The following is a 25,247-nucleotide window of genomic DNA, read 5'->3' on the forward strand; positions in this document are numbered from 1 at the left end:
CCTTTCCAAATTCTTCGCATTGGTGTGTCTGTGTGATGCGTGATATCTTTGTTTGTCTTTTAATTGTTCTGTAAAGGTTAAACTATTTTCATTTGAGAAACTATAGTGTTAAAAAAATAAGAAGAAGTATATAAACACAAACTCACTCAACTAGGTCATGTGGTCTTGGTTGTTACTTAAATGAAACAAAACACACGAGATATTGATTTGCGCTAAACTAATTGTATTATGTGAGGAAAAAAATCTGTGACAAACTGAACTCTGGTTTTCTGTGAAAGTGGTTAGCCGAGTCATCATTATACAACATATCTGACCACAGAATGCTGTGGATGACCAGAATACATGATCAGAAGCTCATGTTAGATATTATTACTGATGGGTGTTTATGCTTTGTCATGATTTTTGGCGTACAGTTGAAGGCCAAATAATTTTAAGTGCTTCTGTGCTTCCCAAGTAATGTTTAACAGGGCATGGACATTTTCAATCTTTCCTAATATATATATATATATATATATATATATATATATATATATATATATAAAATCTTATTTCTTTTGGTTTTTAACAATTTAACAATTTTTATGTTCAATATTAATAGCAACCTTAAGTTTTTATTTATTTATTTTTTAAATATCTTTAAAATATTTCTTAAGCGGGCTAATAATATTCGCCTTAAAATGTTTTTTTTTAAATTAATAAAACTGCTTTTATTATAGCTGAGATAAAACAAATAAGACTTTCTGTAGTCGAAAAAATATAGCAAATACTGTGAAAATGTCTTTGCTCTGACTCTTATTTGGGAAATAATAATTCACAGGAGGGCTAATAATTTTTTAGCAATGATGGTGATGATTATTAATCATTCAATTCCACACCTTGAACTAAACACTCACATCTATTTGCAGTGATGCTCAGCAATAGTATAAAGGACAGAACGCCACAGTTGAACAGTTAAAGGCCAAATAATTTTTAGCATACCTGTAAAATTTATATATATATATATATATATATATATATATATATATATATATATATATATATATATATATATATATATATATATATATATATGTGATTTACATTTGCTAAATGCCAGAATTTTGAGAATTTTTTATTAATTTCTAAACAATCAAAAGTTCTCATACATTTACTTTTTGTTAGCTTTGCTTTTAAACTGTATAACTTTGGTCAAATGTTTTGGGTATCCTTCCACAAGCTTCTCACAATAGTTTGAAGGAATTTTGGCCAATTCTTCCTGACAGAATTGGTGTAACTGAGTCAGGTTTGTTGGCTGTCTTGCTTTCACAAGCTTTTTTAATTCTGCCCACAAATTTTCTATAGGTTTAAGATCAGGGCTTTGTGATGGCCACTCCAAAACAGTCACTCTATTGTCCTTAAAGCAGATTTGAACTAATTTGGCAGTATGCTTAGGGTCATGGTCTGTTTGGAAGACTCATTTGTGGCCAAGTTTTAATTTCCTGGCTGATGTCTTGACATGTTGCTTCAGTATTTCTACAGTGGACCACTGGTCCAGAAGTGGACCAGTCCCTCCTGCAGCAAAACAGCCCCACAACATGATGCTGTCGCCCCCATACTTCACAGTTGGGATGGTGTTCCTAGGCTTCAAAGCTTTCCTCTTTGTCCTTCAAATGTAACACTGGTCATTATGGCCAAACAGTTCAATCTTAGTTCCATTATACCACAGGGCATGTCAAACGTATTCTTTATTTATTTATTTTTTTAGTGTAATTTAGCAAATTGTAATCTGACTTTTTTTATTGATTCTGACTTGTTGATTTTCCCATGTTGTCACACAAGAAAGCAGTGTGTTTGAGGTTTTCCTTAAATACTATTTTACTGTTGTGCCTCAAATCTTTAACTCAAATCTTGTCAATTAGCCAATCAAAAACTTCCAAAACCATGACACCATCATCTCAGCTTTTTCAGAGGCATAATAATCTTATTGTATGTAAACTTGACTTTCAAGAAAAGTTATAACAATTTCTTAAATAATATACCTCTCATGATTCTGCTATTAAGCATAACAGAAACAAATTTGATAAACCTAACTTACCTAAAAGAGAAAAAGTTTAGTCACATTAACATCTGACTTTTTTAATGGTTATCTGCCTTTTTATACAGTGTATGTAAACTTCTGGTTTCAACTGTAGATGTAAGTTATTTCCCAAGTGCTGTTTAACAGGGCACAGAAATTTTCACAGTATTTCCTAATAACATTTTTTTTATTCTGAAGAAAGTCTTATTTCTTTTGGTTTGGCTGACATAAAGGCAGTTTGGACATTTTTGTAAAACAATTTTAAGTTCAATATTTATAGCAACCTTAAGATTTAAAAATATAAATGTTTTAATATATACTTTTTACTATTGAACAGACTGGTAAAATACAGGAAGATACATCAGAGAACAACATTTTCCATTTTTGTTTTTTTAAGCCCAAGTTCAAACTAGAACAGGGGTGGGCAAATTCGGTCCTGGAGGGCCGGTGTCCTGCACAGTTTAGCTCCAGCTCTAATCACACACATCTGCTTATAGATTTCTAGTGATCTTGAAGACACTGATTAGTTTGTTCAGGTGTGTTTGACTAGTGTTGGAACAAAACTCTGTATGGACACCGGCCCTCGAGGATCAAGTTTGCCCATCCCTGAACTAGAACTATCCAATATTATGTACCCACACATGATCTGAACTAAAACAGGCACAACCGCAAAAAGTACTGCACCTTTTTGGACTAATCCAGCTGCCGTAGGCCGATGCGCTGTGCATTATGGAATGTGGAGGAAAAACATTTGTTGACAGCGCTTTACCACTGGAGAGGGAGAGAGGAAAAATGGATCGTTGGTAATATTTCCGTAAGATGACCATATCGCAGTTTAGCTAAATTAATTCATGCCTCCTCCTAAAGTGACGTGCGATGCATTAAAACATAATTGTTTTCCAGCCACGCTTCATTCTCGAAATGTATAGCTTGTCTAAAGTGATGTATACAAACTATATAGTATACTATGACTATGGATACAATCAGCCAGTGCAGTCATAGCTCCATAGTAAAAAGTGACATTTTGTGTCTGACGGTTTGTTTACTTGCTGGAGTTTCATTGGCTTTTTCCCGCAAGTGAATTCTGACCAATCGAAAAGCAGTTTAGGTAATACGTTCAATATCATCTGACCACTGAGTGATGTGGATTTTGTCAGATGACTGCATTTTGGTTCTTTCAACTGGTTCTGACCAAAGCAATCTGTGTGGTGTGAACCCGACCCAAAGATAGCAGAAAATGCTACAATGTATCATCTGTTGCCCTTGGTCCAGACCAAATGAACCGAACTACAGATGTGAAAACACCCTAAACCAGAAAGAATCTAAGGGTGCTTTCACACCTGTGAATCGATTCAGTTGTTCCGAAACAGAGATTACAATTGTTACATTGTTGCTCTTTGCTCTTGGAGCGGTTCGCTTTCACATTGCAAAGTTTCTAATCGGACCAAAAGAGCTAAAACAAGTCACGTGCGAGTAAACTCTCCTCACATTGGTCAGAGTGTCAGGGTTTATTTTGCAGCGACCCGCTAAGCTGTCAGGAATGGTGATGGTTTGATGGTGATTGACAGGGTGCGCGCGCGATGTGTCTGAGGAGAGATGCGGTGGGGAGGGGTGGAAAGGGTGCGTGACGTAGCCTATTTGAGGACCGGGAGGGAGACGCGAGATTACCGGGAGATCATCACTCGTTTGCGGGCATCCGGAGACTCGTGAAACTTCCCGCCATACTCATAATTCTCTCTTCATAAAGCCGTAAGCTTATTACATATCCATAAAACACTGTGATATAACCGCGCTCAGATCTAATCGCTTTCTCACTGCAATCGAACCGCTCCAGGGTTCGTTTCAATCGAGCCGAGACCACCTCATTCAAACGATCTCGGAGCGATTACCTTGGCGCGGAACTTTAGAGCGATTGCCCTGTTCACATATGCCAAACGAACCGCGCTAACTGGGCAAACGAGATATGTTCCGAAACAAAAGTGTAGGTGTGAAAGCACCCTAAAAAGTATCTTTAAAAGATTGCTTAAGAGGGCAAATAATATTGACCTTAATTAATTTTTTTATTGAAAAACTGCTTTTATTCAAACCGAAATAAAACAAATCAGACTTTCTCCAGAAGATAAAATATTACAGACAATACTGTGAAAAATTCTTTGCTCTGTTAAACATTTTTTAGGAAATATTTGAAAAAGAAAAAACAAAAATTCACAGGAGGACTAATCATTTTGACCACAATGAACATAATTAATCATCCACACCATGCACTAAACACTTGTTTGCAGTGATTATCAGCTGCAGTATAGAGGAGGGAAACAGGATATGTGTGTCAAATCAGTTCTTCGAGAACTCGTATGCCACTGACCTTTTCAGGTGTAGAAAGAAATTATTCATGGTGGCTTTAATTTCCATGTCCTCTCTTTGAACCTGACCACTTCCCAACATGCCTGTCATGTTCATCAGCACTTGCTAATGAAAAGGCCAGATGGTTTGTTTGCACTTCCTGTTTTATCTGAAACCATGTTGAAAACCTAATCAGCCAGCTTATTGACGTTTAATGCAGATGTCTGACACTGACAAGCTTTAGTATGCTCGTTATTTCCTTCAACATTACAATATATTTATGCTAAAGGGAGAGTTGGTTTTGTGTGTTGTTTTAGCTTGAGATGTTGAGGAGTAGGAACACCTACTCGAGTATGAACAAGCGTTTTAGATAATGGCAATGCATTGTATGTTGTTTTGCAGGCTGATCTACAAGTGTTCTATGTGTGACACAGTTTTTACCCAGCAGACTTTGCTCTACACGCACTTTGACCAGCACATATCCAGTCAGAAAGTGTCTGTCTTCAAGTGTCCAGACTGTTCGGTGCACTACGCCCAAAAGCAGCTCATGTTGGATCATATTAAAGTAAGGCAATCAAACCTGTGAGAATTATATAATGCACGAAATAAGAAACTACTTAAAAATTCTCAGTTTCTCTGGATTTGTTGGTTTTATTATTCTGTAAAAGTCTGGTGACATTTCTTCCCAGTTTCATGAAAAATATTGTAATTTAAGGCAGATTTTTTACAGTTGGTCAGAAAATGACAATTGGACAGCTATGCTGTGTCCCAATTCGCCTATTTATACTACATACATTTAAGTGTGTGACAGACATAATAATAATAATAATAATTACTTACATTTATATAGCGCTTTTCTGGGCACTCAAATCGCTTTACACAATGGGGGGTGGGGGTGGGGGAAGGGCTAGGGGGTAGGTCTCTTCATCCACCACCAGTGTGCAGTATCCACCTGGATGACATGACGGCAGCCATTTTTTGCCAGACCGCACACCACACACCAGCTGATTGGTGGAGAGGAGACAGAGTGATGAAGCCAATTTTTGATATGGGGAGTGTTTGGAGGCCATGATGGACAGATGCCAGTGGGCAGATTTGGCCAGGATGCCGGGGTTAAACTCCTACTCCTTTTCGAAGGATATCCTGGGATTTTTAATGACCACAGAGAGTCGGGACCTCGGTTTAACGTTTAATCCGAAAGACGGCCCTCACTGAGCAGTATAGAGTCCCCGTCACTATACTGGGGCATTAGGACCCAAACAGACCACAGGATGAGCACCCCCTGCTGGTCTCACTAACAGCACTTCCGGCAGCAACCTAGTTTTCCCATGTGGTCTCCCATCCAGGTACTGACTGGGCACAGCTCTGCTTCGCTTCAGTGGGCGACCATGTGAGAGTTGCAGAGAGCTAGCTGCCGGCAAATATTACTACATACATACTTGGGACATACTACTTTTTTATTAATGGGCCATTCGGTTGCTTAGTTACGAGCCCTGTCTATCATTTTGTCACATTTACATGTCTTTTATAATTAACTTTCTACAATATTGAGGAAACAGCAGCAGGTTAATCTGCAGAAAGTGTTTTCATAATCAAGCATTTAGAAGTTAAAGATAAATTTTTTACTTTTTAAAAAAGTAGATTTTATGCAGAAAATGTGAAATAAATAAGTTCCATTAGGTTAGATATTATTAATCAATTAAACATCTTTATCAAAGCTGCTCCACTTAATCTTCGGTCTGGCTTGTGTAATGTATTGTGGGCATTATTAGCATATGCATGAATCTGCACTTTCTTAAATAGTAGAGAATCCAGGTAACTTTTGAAATGCTCCCTTCAACATACTATGATTTGGGATATTATTAATTTTGTGTAATATTTATGATGGATATTATGCAAATTGGGACACAACACTAATGTGCATTTGTTGTGATTAATTTGAAAATCAATAAATTGAGTTACTCTTTAACTTTATTCTTTAGCATTGTATGTGTGTTTATGTATGTATATATATATATATATATATATATGAATGTATGTATGTATGTATATATACACACACACACACACACACACACACACACACACACACACACACACACATATAAACACACACACACACACACACACACACAGTTTAAGTCAGAATTATTAGCCTCCCCCTCTGAATTTTTTTTTTCAGATGTTTAACAGAGCAAGGAAATTTCCACAGAATGTCTAATAATTTTTTTTTTTTTCTGGAGAAAGTTTTATTTGGTTTATTTAGGCTAGAAGCAGTTTTTAATTTCTTAAAACTATATATATATATATATATATATATATATATATATATATATATATATATATATAATTAATTCTTTTTTTTTCGGCTTAGTCCCTTTATTAAACTGGGGTTGCCACAGCGGAATGAACCGAGAACTTATCCAGCATATGTTTTTACGCAGCGATTTCCTTCCACACACATCCACACACACTCATACACTACGGACAATTTAGCCTACCCAATTCACCTGTACCGCATGTCTTTGGACTGTGGAGGAATCCGCAGTAGGTGGTGCTGTCGACTCACAGCAAGAAGGTCGCTGGTTCGAGCCTCGGCTGGGTCAGTTGCCATTTCTGTGTGGAGTTTGCATGCTCTCCCTGCTTTTGCGTGGGTTTCCTCTGGGTGCTCCGGTTTCCACCACAGTCCAAAGACATATGTGGTACAGGTGAATTGGGTAGGCTAAATTGTCCGTAGTGTATGAGTGTGAATATGTGTGTGTTTCCCAGAGATGGGTTGCGGCTGGAAGGGCATCCGCTGCGTAAAAATGTGTTGGATAATTTCTGCAGTGGCAACCCTGGATTTAAAAAAGGGACTAAGCCGACAAGAAAATGAATGAATGAATAATAATAATAATAATGTTCACCTAAAATTTGCCTTTTGAAAGGCAATAAAAATAACTTATTCTTCACTATAAAAGTGAAATTACTGAGCCTACACACGAGTCAGAGTAAATGCTAATTTTAAAAGAAAATATCAACAGGTTTTTAGAGGTTTTTATATCTAAACTCTTCATATATTTATTATGTATGTAATACACGTACATAAAAACTTTTTGTATAAATATTTAAATGTATATACAATTTGTATCATACTGCATACATATGTTTTATATTTAAATATGAATAAAAATGTATATAATGTCAAAACAAACTTTTATTTTGGATGCAATTTATCTTTGCCCTGAACAAAGATTTTCATTATTACATTATTTATATCGTATTAATATTAAAATCCCTCTTTCTTTCAAGTCGATGCATGGCACCTTAAAGACCATCGAGGGCCCTCCAAACCTGGGCATTAATCTTCCTCTCAGCTCCAAACCTACTAATTCCCTGAGTCCCAATAACAACAGCAACAACAAGGAGAGCAGCTCCATCAGCAACCTGGAGAAGGGAGAGAAGAAACCAGTGTCACCGACAAAGAAGAGCAGTAATGGGACAGACATTCCCAAAAAACCACCTCCTTCAACCTCCTGCCCTGGCTGGAACTGCAGAGACTGTGACCGCTTGTTCACACAGAGAGAAGTCTACATCTCGCACATGAAAAGAGAGCATGGGAAGGTAAAATTATACTAGTTTTAGTTCTGGTTAGTGTAGAGAGACCTTGGGTTATATAATTATTGGGCTGCGTTCAATTGAAGATTTTCCTAGATAACTAATAGTTGTTTATTTAAGTCATTAATCAACTCATCACACTTTAATGATATTAATTTAATTACTAAAGTATATGCAGGGAGAAAATACTGTTAGTTTCCAGTTTGATTAAGAAAACTATTTGTAGCACTGTTTTATATTACAAACAATACATAATAATTGTGAAGCAAATGAAGCACTTAAAGCAAACCATAGCAACGCCACAGCCAAATTGACAAAAGTTGTGGTATGAGTGTGTCAAAAAAGGATACATTTTGGTAATGTAGAAACAGATAGAAATGACAACAGTAGCCACATACTGTACACTACCGGTCAAATGTTTAGAGTCAGTTTTTTTGTCAGGTTTTTTTTTTTTTTTTTTTTTAAAGAACGTTAATCTGTTTATCAAGGCGCCATTTATTAAATGTACATTTTTCTAAAATAAAATATTTATTAAAATATTATTTAAATAACTGCTTTCTTATTGTATGTAGTTTCAAATGGAAGTATTACTCCAGTCAATATTGCTTTTTTATTACCATTAATAAAATAATTATAATTAATATTAGAGTGATTTTTGAAGGATCATTTGACTCTGAAGACTGGAGTAATGAAGCTGAAAATTGGTAATTAAAATCACTGGAATAAATTATTCAATTAAATGATAAACTACTTTTGAACAGTTATTTTATAGTGCAATAACATTTCACAATTTTACAATCTGTACTGTGTTTTTTTTTTTTATTATATAAATTCACCTGGCAGCACGTAAAAGAGCACAAATATTATTAGAAAATATTTTAAGGTGTGTGTGTGTGTGTGTACATTATAACCCATTTTATCAGTTTTATTTAGGTATTTATTAAAATATTTTTAGTATCACAAATCAGTAAAAAAGTACAAATTAAAAATGGATTAAAATGATATATTTATTATTGTACCAATTAAAATAATTTTTACAAATGTATTTTGTTCTTAAAAATGTGTTTAATTTGTTAATTATACAAAAAATGTACAAACTAATGCAAGTTAGATTTAGTAATACATATAAAATAAGAAAATATGCAAGACGTGGCAAGTTTATTTATATAGCACATATTGTTATATTATCTTATTATCATTATATAATATATAACATTATTATTCATTTATTCATTCATTTTCTTATTGACTTAGTCCCTTTATTTATCTGGAGTCGCCACAGCGGAATGAACCGCCAACTTATCCAGCATATGCTTTACGCAGCGGATGCCCTTCCGGCAAACCCTTCCCCTGGGAAACATCCATACACTAGGGGTGTCAAAATTAATTGTTTCTTCGGTACACTGTGATGCAGATCTATTACTATCAGTTCAGTAATAGATTATAACCAGTTATTACATACTGACGTCATTTATCTCCTATGCGCGATGTCGCAGTAGAAAACTATGGCGAAGGAGGCGAGGGCGACTAAATAAAGCGCTCCTACTACTTAAAAGGTAGATAATTACGCACAGTTCAACTGCTTGTGAGTTTAGTGGAAAGTCTTTCATTGACACTAAAGAAGGCACAGCACACGAGCCGCAATTTCACTACTAGGGAGAAATGCTGTGAAATTCTGTCCCTGCTGCTCTCTCTTGCACACACTTTGGACATCTGACCCGCTGTGCTGGCCTGTTTGTGAAGTAACTTTTCCTCTCCTCTTGGCTTTTAAAGCGATACTTGTGGATCCAGACACGAGCATGCCTGAGTTGCGAGTTTTGTCCACTGTCTATTACGGATTACCTGTGTTAACCGCGTATTGTGCACTTATAGACTGTAACTGCGGCTGTTCGTCCCGCGTGACCAGGGCCGGCACGTCCATAGAAGCTAGGCGGCCGCCTAGGGCGGCAGTATAGAGAGGATAGCCGCCTAGGGTGGCAGTATAGAGAGGGCGGCATCCGCAACACCTCCCTTACCACCCGCGCACCCGCGTCCTCAGTTATGTCCGCGACACCTCCCTCACCACCCGCGTCCTCAGATATATTCACGCATAGGCGACAGAATAGAGAGGGCGGCGTCAGAGACACCTCCATCAGCACCCGCGTGTCCTCAGTTAAATCCACACATAGGGCAGCAGAATAGAGGTCCGCGACACCCGTGCGTCCTCTTTTATATCCGCGCAAAGGGCGGCAGAATAGAGAGGGCAGCGTCCGCGACACCTCCCTCACTCAGCACCCGTGCGTCCTTAGTTTTACCCGCGAATAGAACGGCAGAATAGAGAGGACACCTCCCTCACTCAGCACCCGCGCATCCTCAGTTATATCCGCGCATAGGGCGGCAGAATAGAGGTCCACGACACCTCACTTCATTTTCATAACCGGTCACTTTAATTTTCACATTGCGCGTAACTCATCAGTGAACAGTGATTTCATTTCTAAAGCCAATTGCAGCCCTTTCTGTTGAGCAGCTGAAGACTATGAACAATCATAGGAGTGTAAGACCTCCTTTGACAGACAAAAAGGAAGCGGGATAATATTTACATTAGTTTATTTGCTATAAATGCTCATGTTGTCTTGTGTTCATGTATTGGAGTTTTGTTTGATACATTCAAAAGAATGTTTTCTTCGAGCAGGTAAAATTAAAGGTACAGTTCAAATATCTTACTGCTTGGACATTATTGTGTTACAAATAATATATACATATTAATATATTTATATATTTTTATTAAAAAATTATTCTTGTGTTGTGAAGAAAAAATCTAATTATATATGGAAAGCTCCGTGATGCACCGAGATATCGAATTGAACCGAATCGATGGCATGATAATCGAAACCGAACTGAACCGAACCATGAGACCAGTGTAGGTTTACACCCCTACCATACACATTCATTCTCACTTATACACTACGGCCAATTTTAGCTTACCCAATTCACCTATTGCACATGTCTTTGGTCTGTGGGGGAAACCGAAGCACCTGGAGAAAACCCACGTGAACACGGAGAGAACATGCAAACTTCCCAAAGAAATCCCAACTGACCCAGCCGAGGCTCGAACCAGCCACCTTCTGGCTGTGAGGCAATCGTGCTACCCACTGCGCGACCGCGTCGCCCTAATTTTAATATATAATATGTTATATTATAGTTTTTATTACACAGCACACAATGGTAGTTCAAAGTGCTTTACATGAACAGGAATAAAAGAGACACGTATAAGAAAATAAAAACAAAGAATAAAAATGATTAAAACAGAATAAAATGTGTTAAATAGGTGTTAAAAGAATGAAAAAGAAAAGAAAGACATTAATAAATAGAAAAAAAAATAGAAAAACATGTAAATAAATACAAAATTAGAAAAATATTATGATTAAGCTTAACAAAAATATATGCTATTAAAACAAATATTACTTAATGCCCATTTATTATATACAATTTTCTTATCACTATAAATTGTATAGACTGTATGATGAAGGGTTGAAAATCCCTGGACTAGTGTATGTGACCTATATTTAAAATAATAAAGATCAGTGTTAGCATGAAGACTTTGCAAACATAAATTTGAGTCATCATTTACACTTTTACTTTCTTTCAAACATACTTAATAGCATGCGGATCTGCCAGTCCAGTGCTGTCTTAATAAATATTTCTTCATTGACTGCCAGACTTTGCCTGACATCTCCTGCAAACTAACTGACCAATAAAATTTAGTGTAAGCACATGTTTAGTCAACTTAATCAATAGGCAGCCTTAATACTTTTGTACATTACTGCACGCGTATAAACCTGATTACCATCAATTTTCTCCTTTCTGCTCCACCAGCAACTGAAAAAGCATCCATGTCGGCAGTGTGAAAAGTCCTTCAGTTCCTCTCACAGCTTATGCAGACACAACCGAATCAAACACAAGGGCCTACGGAAGGTCTACTCATGTCCGTGAGTATCACGTGTTTCTGCAGCAAAGCGAAATGCGCTTTCGTTTCAGTTAAACGTGTAGGTCTGCATTTTAAAGCTGAACACACAAATCATAAACACTTATAGAACAGATCTCTCTTTGGTTTTCTCAGACACTGTCCAGATCCAAGTCGAACCTTCACAAAAAGACTGCTGTTAGAGAAACACATTCATTTAATGCACACCGTTAAAGAGACCGAAGACAAGCTTCCAGCTGATTCCAGCAGCAACGAAGCCACGGCGGAAAAAGAGCAGGTAACCAAGAACATTTATAGTAGGTCTGTATTGTCTGCCGTTAGATCTATTATTTATACTTCATTTTATTGCAGTATTTTCTAAAAGTAAATGTATTCCTGTGAAGCAATAACTGCATTCTTGCAATCACAGGGTGTCCCCGGAGTCAGGTAAAGTTGAATCAATGTAAAGAAATTTAAGGCCTCTAAAAAGTATTTAAAAAGTCTTAGATGCCATTTTGCAAGGTATTCAATTTTAGATCATTTTTGATTATGCAATGTATTGTTGAATGCTAAAATTTGCCTGAATTAAATCTGTGAAAATCAGGATGCTGTGTAGTTTATGAAATGATTAAAATCCAACTAGATTTGACATCATGCTTTGTTTACTGCAGTAACCAAGGCAGCACCATTATTTCTGCAGCTCTACAGGCACCAAACTGCTTAATTAGCTAGATTTAATAGATTTTTATTCAGTATATGAATATTGTTTTGGTTTTGGATTAATTTCTTGCATTAATATTTAGTAAATGTACTGTAAATTATAATCTTGCCAGTGTTTCCAGTTAAAAAGAGGTTATAAGGTTTTAAAATGTATGGAAAGAGTCTTAAAAAAAGTCTTAAAAGGTATTGAAATTTCACTCTCTGTATCATTACTCCTGTTTTAGTCTCCCAGGCTTCTTCTAATATGCTGGCATGGTGCATAATAAGCATTTCCTCTCATTAAAAAGCATGATACTTTTATTTTTCTGCATTCTTTGATGAATAGAGAGTTCAAAAGAACTGTTTGGTTGAAAAAGAATATTTTATAACATTATAAATGTCTTAATGTCACTCTTAATCAATTTAACGCATACTTGCCACATGAAAGTATTTATTTCTGACCCCAGACTTTTGACATTATAAACATCTAGTCATTTTTATGAAAGATGCACAATATATTGATACCAGATTGTTTTCATTGATAATGATTTAAATATTTTAGTGATTTTAAGTTTATATTCTAATATTTTATAACCCCCAGTGCAAATTTAGAAACAAATGTGATCTAATAATAGTCACTCAACATGAGCATTACATTTGGCTCTCAGTTTATTAATAGTAGTTAACATTGGCTAATCATAGTAGCTGTTCATTGTTATTTCAGTGTAGCTCAATTCCATTTACTGTTAATAACATTTAACACACAATGATTAGCTTAGTGATGTGTTAGCAAATGTAGATCTGAAACTCAAATTTATAAATGTTTTTTCTGCTAATATCATCTGACAATGCATAAAAATAATTGTCAGTTTACCATTATCCCCCAGAATGTTTTAGATTGATGCTTAAGGCTTTATAAATAAGATATTTTCAATAGTAGTTCATATTGTACACATTGGGTAGTATAATATAATATAACTAGTGTCTGGCAAAAATTAATTGCAATTAATCAAATCCAAAATAAAGTTTCTGGTGTATATTTTTTGAGTGTATATCTAAATACACACAGGCATATATTAATATACATATACAAGCATATAATTGAGAAAGTTATTATTTATATTTAAATATAAAATATACATGTATATGATACAAATTATTAGCACTAAATAAAATATAATACTCAATTCAGGTTTATCCATATAACACTTTTCACAAAAATTATTGTTTTAAAGCAGCTTTACAAAATGTGCCAATTATTGCATTACAATCATACCCAGAACATTTTAGGTTATTATTTAACATAAATGTATTAGCTACTAATAACTTTAAGTAAATGACTAGTAACTAATAGCTTTTAATAGTTAAAGTTATTGGGCCCTATCATACACCCAGCGCAATGAGGAGCAAGACGTGTATGGCGTGATTTGTTGCTATTTTCAGACCAGTGCAACAGTAATTTTGACTTTTTGGACCTTGTTGTTTAAATAGTAAATCCATTTGTGCCACTATGTGGACTCATGGGTGTGCTGGCCTAAAATGGATGTGTTATGGCGCATTGTTGGCGTGTTGCTATTTTGTAGAACTGAAATAGAGTGCGCCATTGATCAACTAAAAGCAGGTTTAAAGTCCAGCGCAGAACGCAATAGCTATGGACCTATGTGGGTTCAAGCGCTTACACATTGCTTAATATTCACAGGATGTGCAGCAATACACAAACATCTTCACATATGAAAACAATTAAAGGATTAAAATGTTACAAAAATTATTATTTTCTACATAAATATAAAAACACCTGCCTCGTCTCTTGTGGCTTTTTTAGTTTATTCATGACAATTTAAATTTGTATATTATTATTATTTGCAGTATATTTTATTATATGCATATTTATATTTGTTTTAATATAAACAAGTTTAGATTTGTCTACCTGTTGGGTTTTGAAGAAGGATGTGTCACTAAATGTGGCATAAGAATAGTATGTGTTTGGATGTAACTCAGTTTTTTTTTACCACCCTTGGTTATTATTGGTCATTTATTAGTTTGTTGAAAATTAGAACTGAATTTAGAAATAGTTTTCAAACAAATCTTTGCGCTTAACAAACAAAATTAAATATGTAGGCTAATGGATGTCCTCAGTGGAGTGCGTACAACAATGTTTCCTCGCTTCACAAAAGTAAAGGAGTAAAGAGGAAGGTAAAGAGGAAGTAAGGAGGCAGATTGGAGGAGGCTCGTTCTTTATCCTCGTGCTGCAGATGATCTATTTAACTTTTTTTTCTCTAGTGAAGTAATCAGTTTTTCCACTTACAAAGTCCGCTATGTAAATGGCAAATGCGCCATGGTGCGATGCAACTGACTTTTAAAGGGAATAGTAGATGAGACTCTGATTGGTTTAATGCACGCTATGCTCAAAACACAGCCATAAATCATTAAGAGAATAAGCACAACCCTGTTAGAACATGTGCCAGGGTGCAAAACGCATTTTTCCAACCATAAAATAGCAAAAGTGGATTCAGACACACCCTTAATGCTTTTGCACCATGTGCTTTAGACTTTGTGCCTAGATTGTTAAATAGAGCCCATTATATATAAGCATAGTTAACCTACAGTTATATAGTACTGTATATAGGTCATGCCCATGTGTACATGTTCAATGAAGTATATTTGTGTATTTGTTGTTCTCAAAGTTCTATATAATATAATATAATATAATATAATATAATTATCAGCTTATCATGATCACACAGAATTTCTAAAAAACAAATGCATTTCCAACTAACCTTTTATCATTCCTGCCTAGCATTATTCATTCTTGTCATTTCACAATCTCAGGTTCCCAGTCCTAAAAGAAAGCTCCACTCTGAAGATGAAGACGCTGATGGCCAAGAGGATGTGGAAGAACCCAAAGGAGACGTGACTTCCTGTCAGCGGCCGAAGGGCTCGTCCCTACAACCTCTAAAGAAACTTAAGATCAACGTCTTCAAAACGCACAAATGCGCCGTGTGCAGCTTCACCACTGAAGACATTGTGCGTTTTCATGAGCACATTCCCCAGCACAAGACTGACGTCTCGTCCTTCCAGTGCCGCGAATGTGGCCTGTGCTACACCTCGCACCATTCGCTCTCACGACACCTGTTCATCGTGCACAAGCTGAAAGAGCCGCAGGGATTCGGGCGGCACAACGGGCAGCAGGAGAACACTCCAAACCCTGAGGACAATGGTGGCATCCCGGACACTCAATGTAAAGTATGTTCAAAGACGTTCGATACAGAGGGAGCCTTAAACACACACATGCGGACACACGGAATGGCCTTCATTAAGTCCAAGCGGCTGAGCGCAGCTGAGAAGTGAGAACGGAGGTTGGTTTACAACAAAGTACTTGTTTGTATATTGTACAGTCCCAAGTCTGGTACAAAAGGTTGGGGTGTTTTGTGAAATGCAATAGAATCAAGAATGTGTGAAGGCTGGATTAAACTTCTGCATTGAGTGATCGTCGCATGCCTTGTGCGTTGTCGTGCATTTATACTTCTGCATTCTGTTTGTGTTGCTCTGCAATAACACTTCTGAAACGCTAGCAAGGCAGGGGGGGGTTTATGTTCCTCTGTGTCGAGTTTTTCATTTTTAAAGGGGTGGTCCACTACGATATCATATTTTAAACTTTAGTTCATGTGTAATGTAGCTGTGTGAACATAAACAACATATCTGAATGTAACACAATCCAAGTTCAATATAAAGGGAGACATTGGCTTTTACAGAGTTAGCTTAGCAAAACCTACAGAGAATGAAGTTTGGGAACTGCAAAAAAAATACATCCTGGCTAGTGAGATCACAAACGCTTCAGGTTGTAGTGCTATAATGTTCTAGCAGAAAAAGCTAAAATGCCGTCTAAATGCTGCTATTTCTACAGAGCTCGTTCTGCTTCTGTATCTGGGCTTCGAAAGGACACAACACAAGGAGAGAAGTGCTTACAGTTTAATTTTAATTATGTTCCAGAGAATACAAAAAATATATAACTAGCATTTGACAAAGGACAGCATCCAGAATCTCTCCCAGTTCAGTGCTGGATTCAGCTAAAAACTGAAAGAAGGAGCTGCTCCAACCATAAGTTGTGGACCGTGAGTCACAACCTGTGTGTTTATTTGTTAAAATAATCTATTACATGCATAGTGTCTAGCGGTATGTTGTAGCAAAAATGTAAACAACGGAAAATGCTGTTTGGCACCATTAACAGTTTAGCTACAAATTCATATTTATCCATCAAATCGCTGTAAACACCCACAGTCTTCACCAGCGCTGCAGTGTCTTTCTGTGCGGCCACTTTTCCTGCGCTCTACGTCTTAAATAACAAACTCGCAAAAGATATATGAATGTTTCATATTAATACACATGCTTATAACCCAAATATATGTAAAAGGCATTTGTCAGATTTTATTTTAGAGAGCAGGCGTGAGGTTCAGCTGTGTCCTCTTCATTTTCTGTCTGATTCAGGCACAGACCGATACGGCTAACAGCTACTCTGACTGACAGTGTTTACACAGCGCATAAGCATATGCTAATGTAAAGATTTTTCTGGTGACGTGGAGCCAATCCAGGAATCACAGCACATTATGTTAGCTGACCAATCAGAGTTTTTTGAGGGTGGGTCTTTTGAAGGAACTAGGAAATATGACATTTATTTTCATGTTAGTTAAGTAGCTGTATATAATCAAAGTAAGATGTATGAAAAAAAAAAACATAATTTTTGTAACAAATAAACATGAGCACACATTGCTTTGCATCTTATCAACACAACCAAGTCTTAAAATTACACTCTGGACCACCCCTTTAATGCTACCTTACTGTACAAGTAGCTCAAACTCACTTATTCAGAAGCAGGAACCAGACGTGCAACAAATGTAATCATAAGCTAAACACAAAACAAAAGTTTTCATTAGGAGCTCTTCCTCAGGATTTGACACTTGTTAAACACTTGCTCCAATGGGCTCGCTCCTCTCCCGCAGCTCTCGGCACCACCCACACTAGTCAACGGTACTAAGCCAGCCATTCACAGCTCTTGTGCTACGCATAGTTGTGACGTGTACTTTTTTGAGAGATGTGCTGGTCTGTGACTGTGCAAAGGCTGTGTCGGACCATCTGTGTGCACACGACGCAGAAGTATAAATCAGCCTTGATTGTTAAATTAATAGTTCACCCAAAAATAAAAGTTTAGAACCACAAGAAGTAGATGATCAGAAAGTTTTCAAGAATTTTTTACTCAAAAAAAAAAGATATTTTGAAGAATGTTGGAGAAAAAAGCAACCAACTATTTTATGTGCAATGTGGAAAATGTAATTTAAAAAATGCTTAATGGAAATGTCAAGATGTGCATAAATTTTGAAAACGCGCATAATAAAAATGTGCACACAACTGATTATAAGTAACTTTAAAAAATTACATAAACTATGATTGAAAGACAATTACCCAATAAATTCCAGAATGCACATAAAAAATCTTAAATCATGTGATAACAAAAATGGGTGCAATAGGACGACATTAATGCACAAAGCAGCGGACTGACCACATTGTAAAACATCTGAAATGTTGTTTCGATCATTCTAAAGGCTGGTTTAGTGATCATTATGACCCACAGCAGATGCCTTGCGCGTAGTCATACATTTATACTTCTGCATGCTGTTTGTGTTGCTCTGCGATAACACTTCTGAAACGCTAGCTGGCAGCAGGTTTTTTTGTTCCTCTGTGTTGACTTTTTTTGCCGGTGTTTTTTTTTTTTTTTTTTTTGGTACAAGTAGCTAAACCTCATTCAGAGGTGGGAACCGGCGGACGTGCAACAACATTAATCATAAGGTAAACACAAAACAAAAGTTTCCATCTGAAGTTCCTTCCAGAGACTTGACACTTTGAAACACTCGCTCCATCAGGCTCGGGGCTCTCAGCAACGCCCACACTTATCACAGCTACAAAGCCGAACAATTACAGAGCTTGCACTACGCGCCATTGCAACGTGTAGTTACGTTTTTTTGAAAGGTGCGGGTCAGCCACGATGGGGGCAATGCAACCAAGTGAAGGTGTGCGCTAGATGCAGAAGTATAAATCAGCCTTAAAATCCCTCAGCCAAAGTCTGTCATCAAAGTGGTTCAGTTTTATTAGCTCTAGAACTGTCTTGAACAGCTGCACTCCCAAAGAACGTCTCATGCCTCCAAAATGTAATGGCTTTTATAGACATGAGACACTCTTTGAAAACTTTGGAATAATCAAAGCATCCCAACTTTTTCAGAATTGGGGTCGTACAGAAGTGTTTCATGTTATAATCTCATCACTCTTGCCTCATTGTATGCTCATTTCTTGTGCATACCTATACATATATATAGAAATATATATATATATATATATATACATATACAAAATGTATAAGACTATACACACAGAATGTGTGCTTAAAGATGTGTAATATATAAAACTGATTTACGTGTATTTAATTATCTACAAGAACACATTTTGTATACTTTCTGATAGATGTTTGTATGCGTGTTTTTATAGATTTGTTTTCTTATTTTCTATATTTTCGACAGTTCTTGTTGTTTTCTTGTGGAAGCAGATACTGTCAAGATGGCTGTCCCTTGAGATGCACTTTCACTCCCATTTCCTGAACTGCTGCTAAAAAAGTGCAGAAAATGTCGCTGTTACGCTTCTTAGCGAGATATTTTGTACTCAAAAGGACAATCGGTCCCAAACCTTGAATCCAAGAGCAGGAAGAGTGTTTCCTCAAGCAGCCGAAAATTAGTGAACAGAACTGAAACCTGAAGGCTTTTTTAATGGTGCATTTCTGTTCCCGTGAATTAGTTGTACTTTAATTTAGCACTACAGAAGAACAAGATGTGAAAGTAGATCTTAAAATTTATATATCTCAGCCACTGCCAGGATGTCGTGTCGAATCGATATGTGCTTTTTAATTTGAACGCATCGTCACACCCGGACGGTTCTCATAACTTCATTTCTTCTCAGGCAGCTTGTTCCAAATCATAGCATTTGATTTATGTGTATGTTTTGGATCATTATCACACTACGGTGGCTTATCAAGAACCACTTGACTTTTCTTATCTCATTTTCATTTCATTTTTAAGTACTTTGGAAGCTTTTATGAATCCAAAATCACTATGTCCTGCAGATATGGGGAATTAGCCTGTAGGTGAAACAAATCTTAAATATGTCCACTGTGCCCATTTTCTTTAAACCAAAGTTCCCTATACATGTTCAATAAATCATGAGTGCTTATATACTGTAGTGTGGTAAAGTGCCTCTGGTGCTCAAAGTCCAAATATGGCAAGCTTATATATGCCAATATATAAACCAGGGCCCAAACTCAGTTCTGGAGGGCTTGTGTCCTGCAGATTTTAGCTCCAACTTGTCTCAACACACCTGCACGGATGTTTCTTGAAAGCCTAGTAAGAGCTTGACTAGCTAGCCTGCGGTTGGAACTAAACTTTGCAGGACACCGGACCTCCAGGACTGAGTTTGGGCACCCCTGATATAAACTTTCCTAGTGTGCATTTTCATGCTATTTTTGAGATAGTAGTGCTTATTTTTTAGTTAATAGCACCTATTTACTAATTTCTATTTATCCAGCACATATTTACTAGTTAATTAGTTGCAAATTGATGAGTTAATGGCACTTATTATCATCATTATATATTATTATAGACACTGCTACTACAACTACTCCAACGCAATCTCACGGCAATTCGTAACTTTTTGATTTAGTGGCTATTTCGTATGAATTCGAACAATCTAATTCGTACAATTTAGTACAACTTGCTCAACCCTCAATGACGGTTGGGTTTAGGGGTGGGGTTTGGTGCCACGCCTCCTTTTTAAAACCGTACAATTTCGTACGACTGAATTCGTACGAATTAGCCACTAAACTGGCAAAACGTAAAATACTTACGTTTTCTCGTGAGATCAGGCTGGCAACTCGCGTAGGTTCTACGTTTGAATGTAAACATATTCCCAACCAATAAAAAATATGTTCTGTATAGTATTACTGCGTGTAGTATGAAAGGGGTTCAAATTTGTTACAGCTGCCAACATTGTGACAACATATTGAAAGCAGTACGTCTAAATTGCATTCATACCACTACCCTACTATTCTTTTAGTTTTTCTAGACACGCAAACAGTTTTTTTTCTATTCGCTTTACTGTTACTCCATTAGTTAGGCGCTCCACAAATACAACAACACTATCGTAGTGTACCAAAGTGTATTGTTACACCCCTATCATTATTTAACTTAGATCATTTAACTTATTATTAGCATACTAGTTCATGTTATTACATAGTAGCAATTATTATATACTAGCACTTATTAGGTACTCACACTTATTAAATACTAGTTTTATATCACTAGTATTCGTTAGATATTAGTAATAGGTGTTCAGTAGCTATGAATATTACTTTTTAGCTAATGATAGGTAATTGTGTCCATAAAATAAGTACTAGTACCTAATGAATATTAAAATATTAAAAACTACTTCACAACATGAATACATTCTCAAAACTGATCCTTAACAGATCCCCAGAGAAATTAATGGCAATAATTAGGAAAGTAATAATAAAAATATTGTTTGTAATTCTAGTAAATAATAAAATAAGTATTAATATCAAATGACTAGTATTTGCATTTGTATTTTAAAAGATAAGTACTAATAGCATGAAAATGTAAACTAGTACAGTTTAAGACTAGAACCACCAAGCCAGTCATTTTGATTCATTCTTAAGTTCTGATTTAGTAACTGTTAAAATAAAACTCACATAAATATTGTACCCTGATTTTTCTTAAATGTGTGTATGTTTCATTCTAACATTTTTATTTTTCTGAAATTACAAAACACAAATGGGTTTGGAGTATTTCTATGGCCATAACAGTCAAACTGACCGCAGTCATTTCAGCATGCACTACTTTTTCCTGTGCTTTTGAATATGCATATCTCTGTTGCCTAGCAACTTTCTATAGTCAAACTTAAATTTACTTCAGACATTTCTTTAAACCTCTCAAAAGCAACATATGCAGACAATGTGGGGAATAAAGTTTACTTGTTAGATTAAAGTGAAGTTTGCACTTTTAGAAACAGTCTAGTCATTTGTAATTGTAGGCTATATATGAGTAATATCACATGAGTAGCAGTGTGATATGGCTGTTTATCGGCACTGGTGGGAGGTGTGCCTTGGTGTCCCACCAGTGACAATATACTGCCATATTGCACTGCTACTCGTGTAATATTGTGTTTATACAACAGTTCGACTACATAATCATGTATATAAAAAGAAAATCAAACAGTCTCCAAAAAATCCTTTTATATGAGGAACTACTTTCTTCCGCCATACATTCACATCTGCAGCAGACGCCAGAACAGCAGAAACAGTTACTAATTCACCAACGTCACTTCAGAGCTAGTGTTTAAATGATTCTCTAGCGTAATGTCTAAACTGATGATAAAACAGGTGATTTTGCTGACATTTTAAGATTATAAGGCTGAGCGGCATGAAATGCCATCAGTCTACAGAGATTCCCCAGTATATCTCTATTGCAAACGGGAGATCACAATAATTAACCTCGAAAAAGCCAAAGCAAAGCAAACACTATCAGATTACTATGATATAAATACAGCACTACAACATACAAAAGAGAGAGATCAACAAGTTTTATTATGATTTGATCAGCTGTAGTTTGAAATTACGCTGAGTTTTTATTATGCAGGGCTTATTGTGCAGTCTCTGTCGCCATCTTGTGACGGATAATCAACTGTCTTTGCTCTGCTCAGTGTCACAGGCTAATGGATGTCAATGCGCTGTATCTCTGAAATTATAAATATTCAAAAATAGGCACTATCCTTATGAATAAACTGCATAGTTGCAATCTGCACAACTACATTCTTGTCTAAAAACCATCAAAGTACATTATGTTGTCCAACAGCTGCAATATTTGTCAAACTGTAGTAAGTTTATTGATCTGCTGTCACTCTTTGCGGGCAGAGTAATACAAAAAGGGTAGGAGGCTGTACAAGTGCTATTATTGCAGAATATTGCATGGCTATCAGCCAATCAGAATCAAGAACTGTTGTATAAATATGTATTGTTTGGATGATGACTACATAACATACGATGACGGACTTTCCAAGCTTAATTGTAAAATCACAATAAAAGCTCAGTCTTATTTGAATGGTCAGAATGACTGCTTTTGTAATAAAATCCTGGTAGTTCCATTGCTAAATGTTAAAACAGCTTGCCATAAGCCAGATCTAGATTTGACGTCAGCTTAATGTGTATTTTTTTATTTATTTATTTCATTTTAAAACAACAGCATGTCATGGAAATTCTCCAGTATGTTATTCCACCAACTCACATGCTAAGTGTGAACAAATGTGGAAAAGGAGCAACAAATGCTGCCTTCATTATTAATGAATGTTTTTTTCTCAAAATGAGAAATGATTTGTATCATTTTAGTTCACCCCCCACACATTCCCCTTTCATTCTTGTTTATTCTGGCTTGTCCTTAATTCCATCTTTAATTTGCTTTCCTTCGCATATAAACGAGGACACGTGTGCATGAGAGAAGCCATTCACGGTGGTTGTTCTGTTTTATAGAATGTCTTGCTGATGTTCGGTAGACCTTGTTCTATGTTTGTGCAAAAAACATTATCATTAATAAATGATACATAAACAGAAATATCTAGCAGGTTTGGAGCTTTTTTCTGCACCTGAGAAATGCCACACTCGCTTAGCCCTGTTTAATCAGCTTGAAAGCAATGTCCAACAGCCACTGTTCTTGATCTGGTTACAAGGAATTAAAAGTCTGTGCAGCTTAAAATATGCCAAAACAATCTGAATTTCAATTATGTTCATTTGAATTATAATATTTTTTTATTTAATCTGAATTTCTTGTTTTGAATTTAAGAATATTGAATTTGATGTTTCGAATTTCTTCATCTTGAAAACCTGAAACTGCATTTTAACAAACTGGATATCTGCAGTCTATGAATTCATAATAAAAAAAAATCTGACTCATTTGTCTTACATTTTAGATGTTCAATGTTCAGGTTAATGAATTAAAAAAAAAAATTCAAAACAATTTTTAATGGCAAATGACATTACATTTCATAGAAATGTATTGTCAAAACAATACTTTCCATGACAATTAAGGAGAAAATATGTTCTACAAGATTTCAATGAAGAAGAAGCAAGAAAAATAAGAGAACGATACTCAACACATCCGGTTCTTCCAAAGGCTAAAGAAGTAGCATTCAAAATTTTAAATGACATTTACCCATCTAATCATTTTTTACATGGAAACTTTTTTAACTAGGCCAACAATTCATGCAGCTTTTGTAAGAAATATATTGAAACTGTAGAAAATATCTGTTTTTCACTGTGAAGTTATAAAATATTTTGGATGGAATTTCAGAACTGGCTGCATTCCAAACAGATACAAATATCTAGGGGCGGATTGGCCATCTGGCATTGGCCAATGGGCCGGATATTTTTTAAATGTGGGCCGGTCAGTTTCTTAAAAAAAATAAATAAATTGTATGTATTGTTTTTACATGCAAGCAGCTTTTATCTTTTGCAATATGTGAATATGATGATGATGATAAAGATAATAGTAATAATAATAACAAAAGTTAAGCATTTGGCCCAATCAACAATGGTCAGCTGGTTTCAAGATGGGCCAACCTAATCAGAGGTTACGCAGACGTAATCGAAATCTAGCAAGAATGTCAAACAAACAGTAAGTGCAGCACAAGCTAATTATCAGAGATGGACCGTAAAAAAGGAAAGGCAGTGCCCAAAAACTCAGAGAAAGCAAAAAAAAAAAAAAAAAAAAAAGGCTCAAAAATCAGACTCTACCGAATGCAAAAAATAACAGAAATATTTTCGAAAGGGGGCAATGCATTGGCGCAGTGGGTAGCGCTGTCGTCTCACCACAAGAAGGTTGCTTGTTCGAGCCTCAGCTGGGTCAATTGGTGTTTCCGTGTGGAGTTTGCATCTTCTTTTCTCTTTCCCCTACAAGTCCAAAGACATGCACTATAGGTAAATTTGGTAGGCTAAATTGTCTGTAGTGTGTTTATGGGTGTTTCCCAAAACATATGCTTGATAAGTTAGTGGTTCATTCCGCTGTGGCGAGCCCAGATTAATAAAGGGACTAAGCCGAAAAGAAAAGGAATAAATGAAATGAATGTATAATTTTGCTATAAATGGGTTGTTTTTGTTTCAGTCACATTAAATGTTTAAATACATATTAGACTTGGTACTGCTTATATAGTTTTACCATCTATACACGAATATAAGTAGTGAATGTGCGTGTCTGTGGGTGGGGCTGTGTCGGTGTGGTAATGTGGCCTGGTGTGGCTACAGTGCCAGGTCAGATTTTTTTTGTCCCAGTCCGCCCCTGATCCAAAGATGTTCATGTGATTTTTAGGACAAATGGCTGGGTTTGTCACTCTTGCGGGTCCATTTCCATTGTGTGTTTGTTGCAGCACATTTCTGTACGTGCATTGTCGCATTGAGATGTTGATTCATCTCAGTGTTTTTCTAATGTTTTATTTGCAGCACATTTGAGCTGTCTC

General features: G+C 36.1%; 1 protein-coding gene across 35 annotated transcripts in view; it reads left to right on the plus strand.

The window, feature by feature from the left end:
• znf532 (zinc finger protein 532) overlaps positions 1–23,350 on the plus strand; it is a 50,614-nt gene extending 27,264 nt beyond the window's left edge. For 30 of the 35 annotated variants that reach the window (XM_073935809.1, XM_073935831.1, XM_073935817.1 and 27 more), the window contains 5 exons: positions 4,799–4,961; positions 7,688–7,999; positions 11,849–11,961; positions 12,093–12,234; positions 15,465–16,272. In XM_073935809.1, coding sequence (XP_073791910.1) covers positions 4,799–4,961; positions 7,688–7,999; positions 11,849–11,961; positions 12,093–12,234; positions 15,465–15,983 — 1,249 coding nt within the window. In that variant the 3' untranslated portion in view covers positions 15,984–16,272. Of the gene's footprint in view, positions 1–4,798; positions 4,962–7,687; positions 8,000–11,848; positions 11,962–12,092; positions 12,235–15,464; positions 16,273–19,201 lie in introns of those variants that run through there. The other 5 variants (XM_068215998.2, XM_073935833.1, XM_073935820.1 and 2 more) reach the window with 1 other exon arrangement.
• Positions 23,351–25,247: the final 1,897 nt, after the last annotated feature.

The sequence above is a fragment of the Danio rerio genome, chromosome 21 (assembly GCF_049306965.1).
Source record: "Danio rerio strain Tuebingen ecotype United States chromosome 21, GRCz12tu, whole genome shotgun sequence".
Taxonomy (NCBI): domain Eukaryota; kingdom Metazoa; phylum Chordata; class Actinopteri; order Cypriniformes; family Danionidae; genus Danio; species Danio rerio.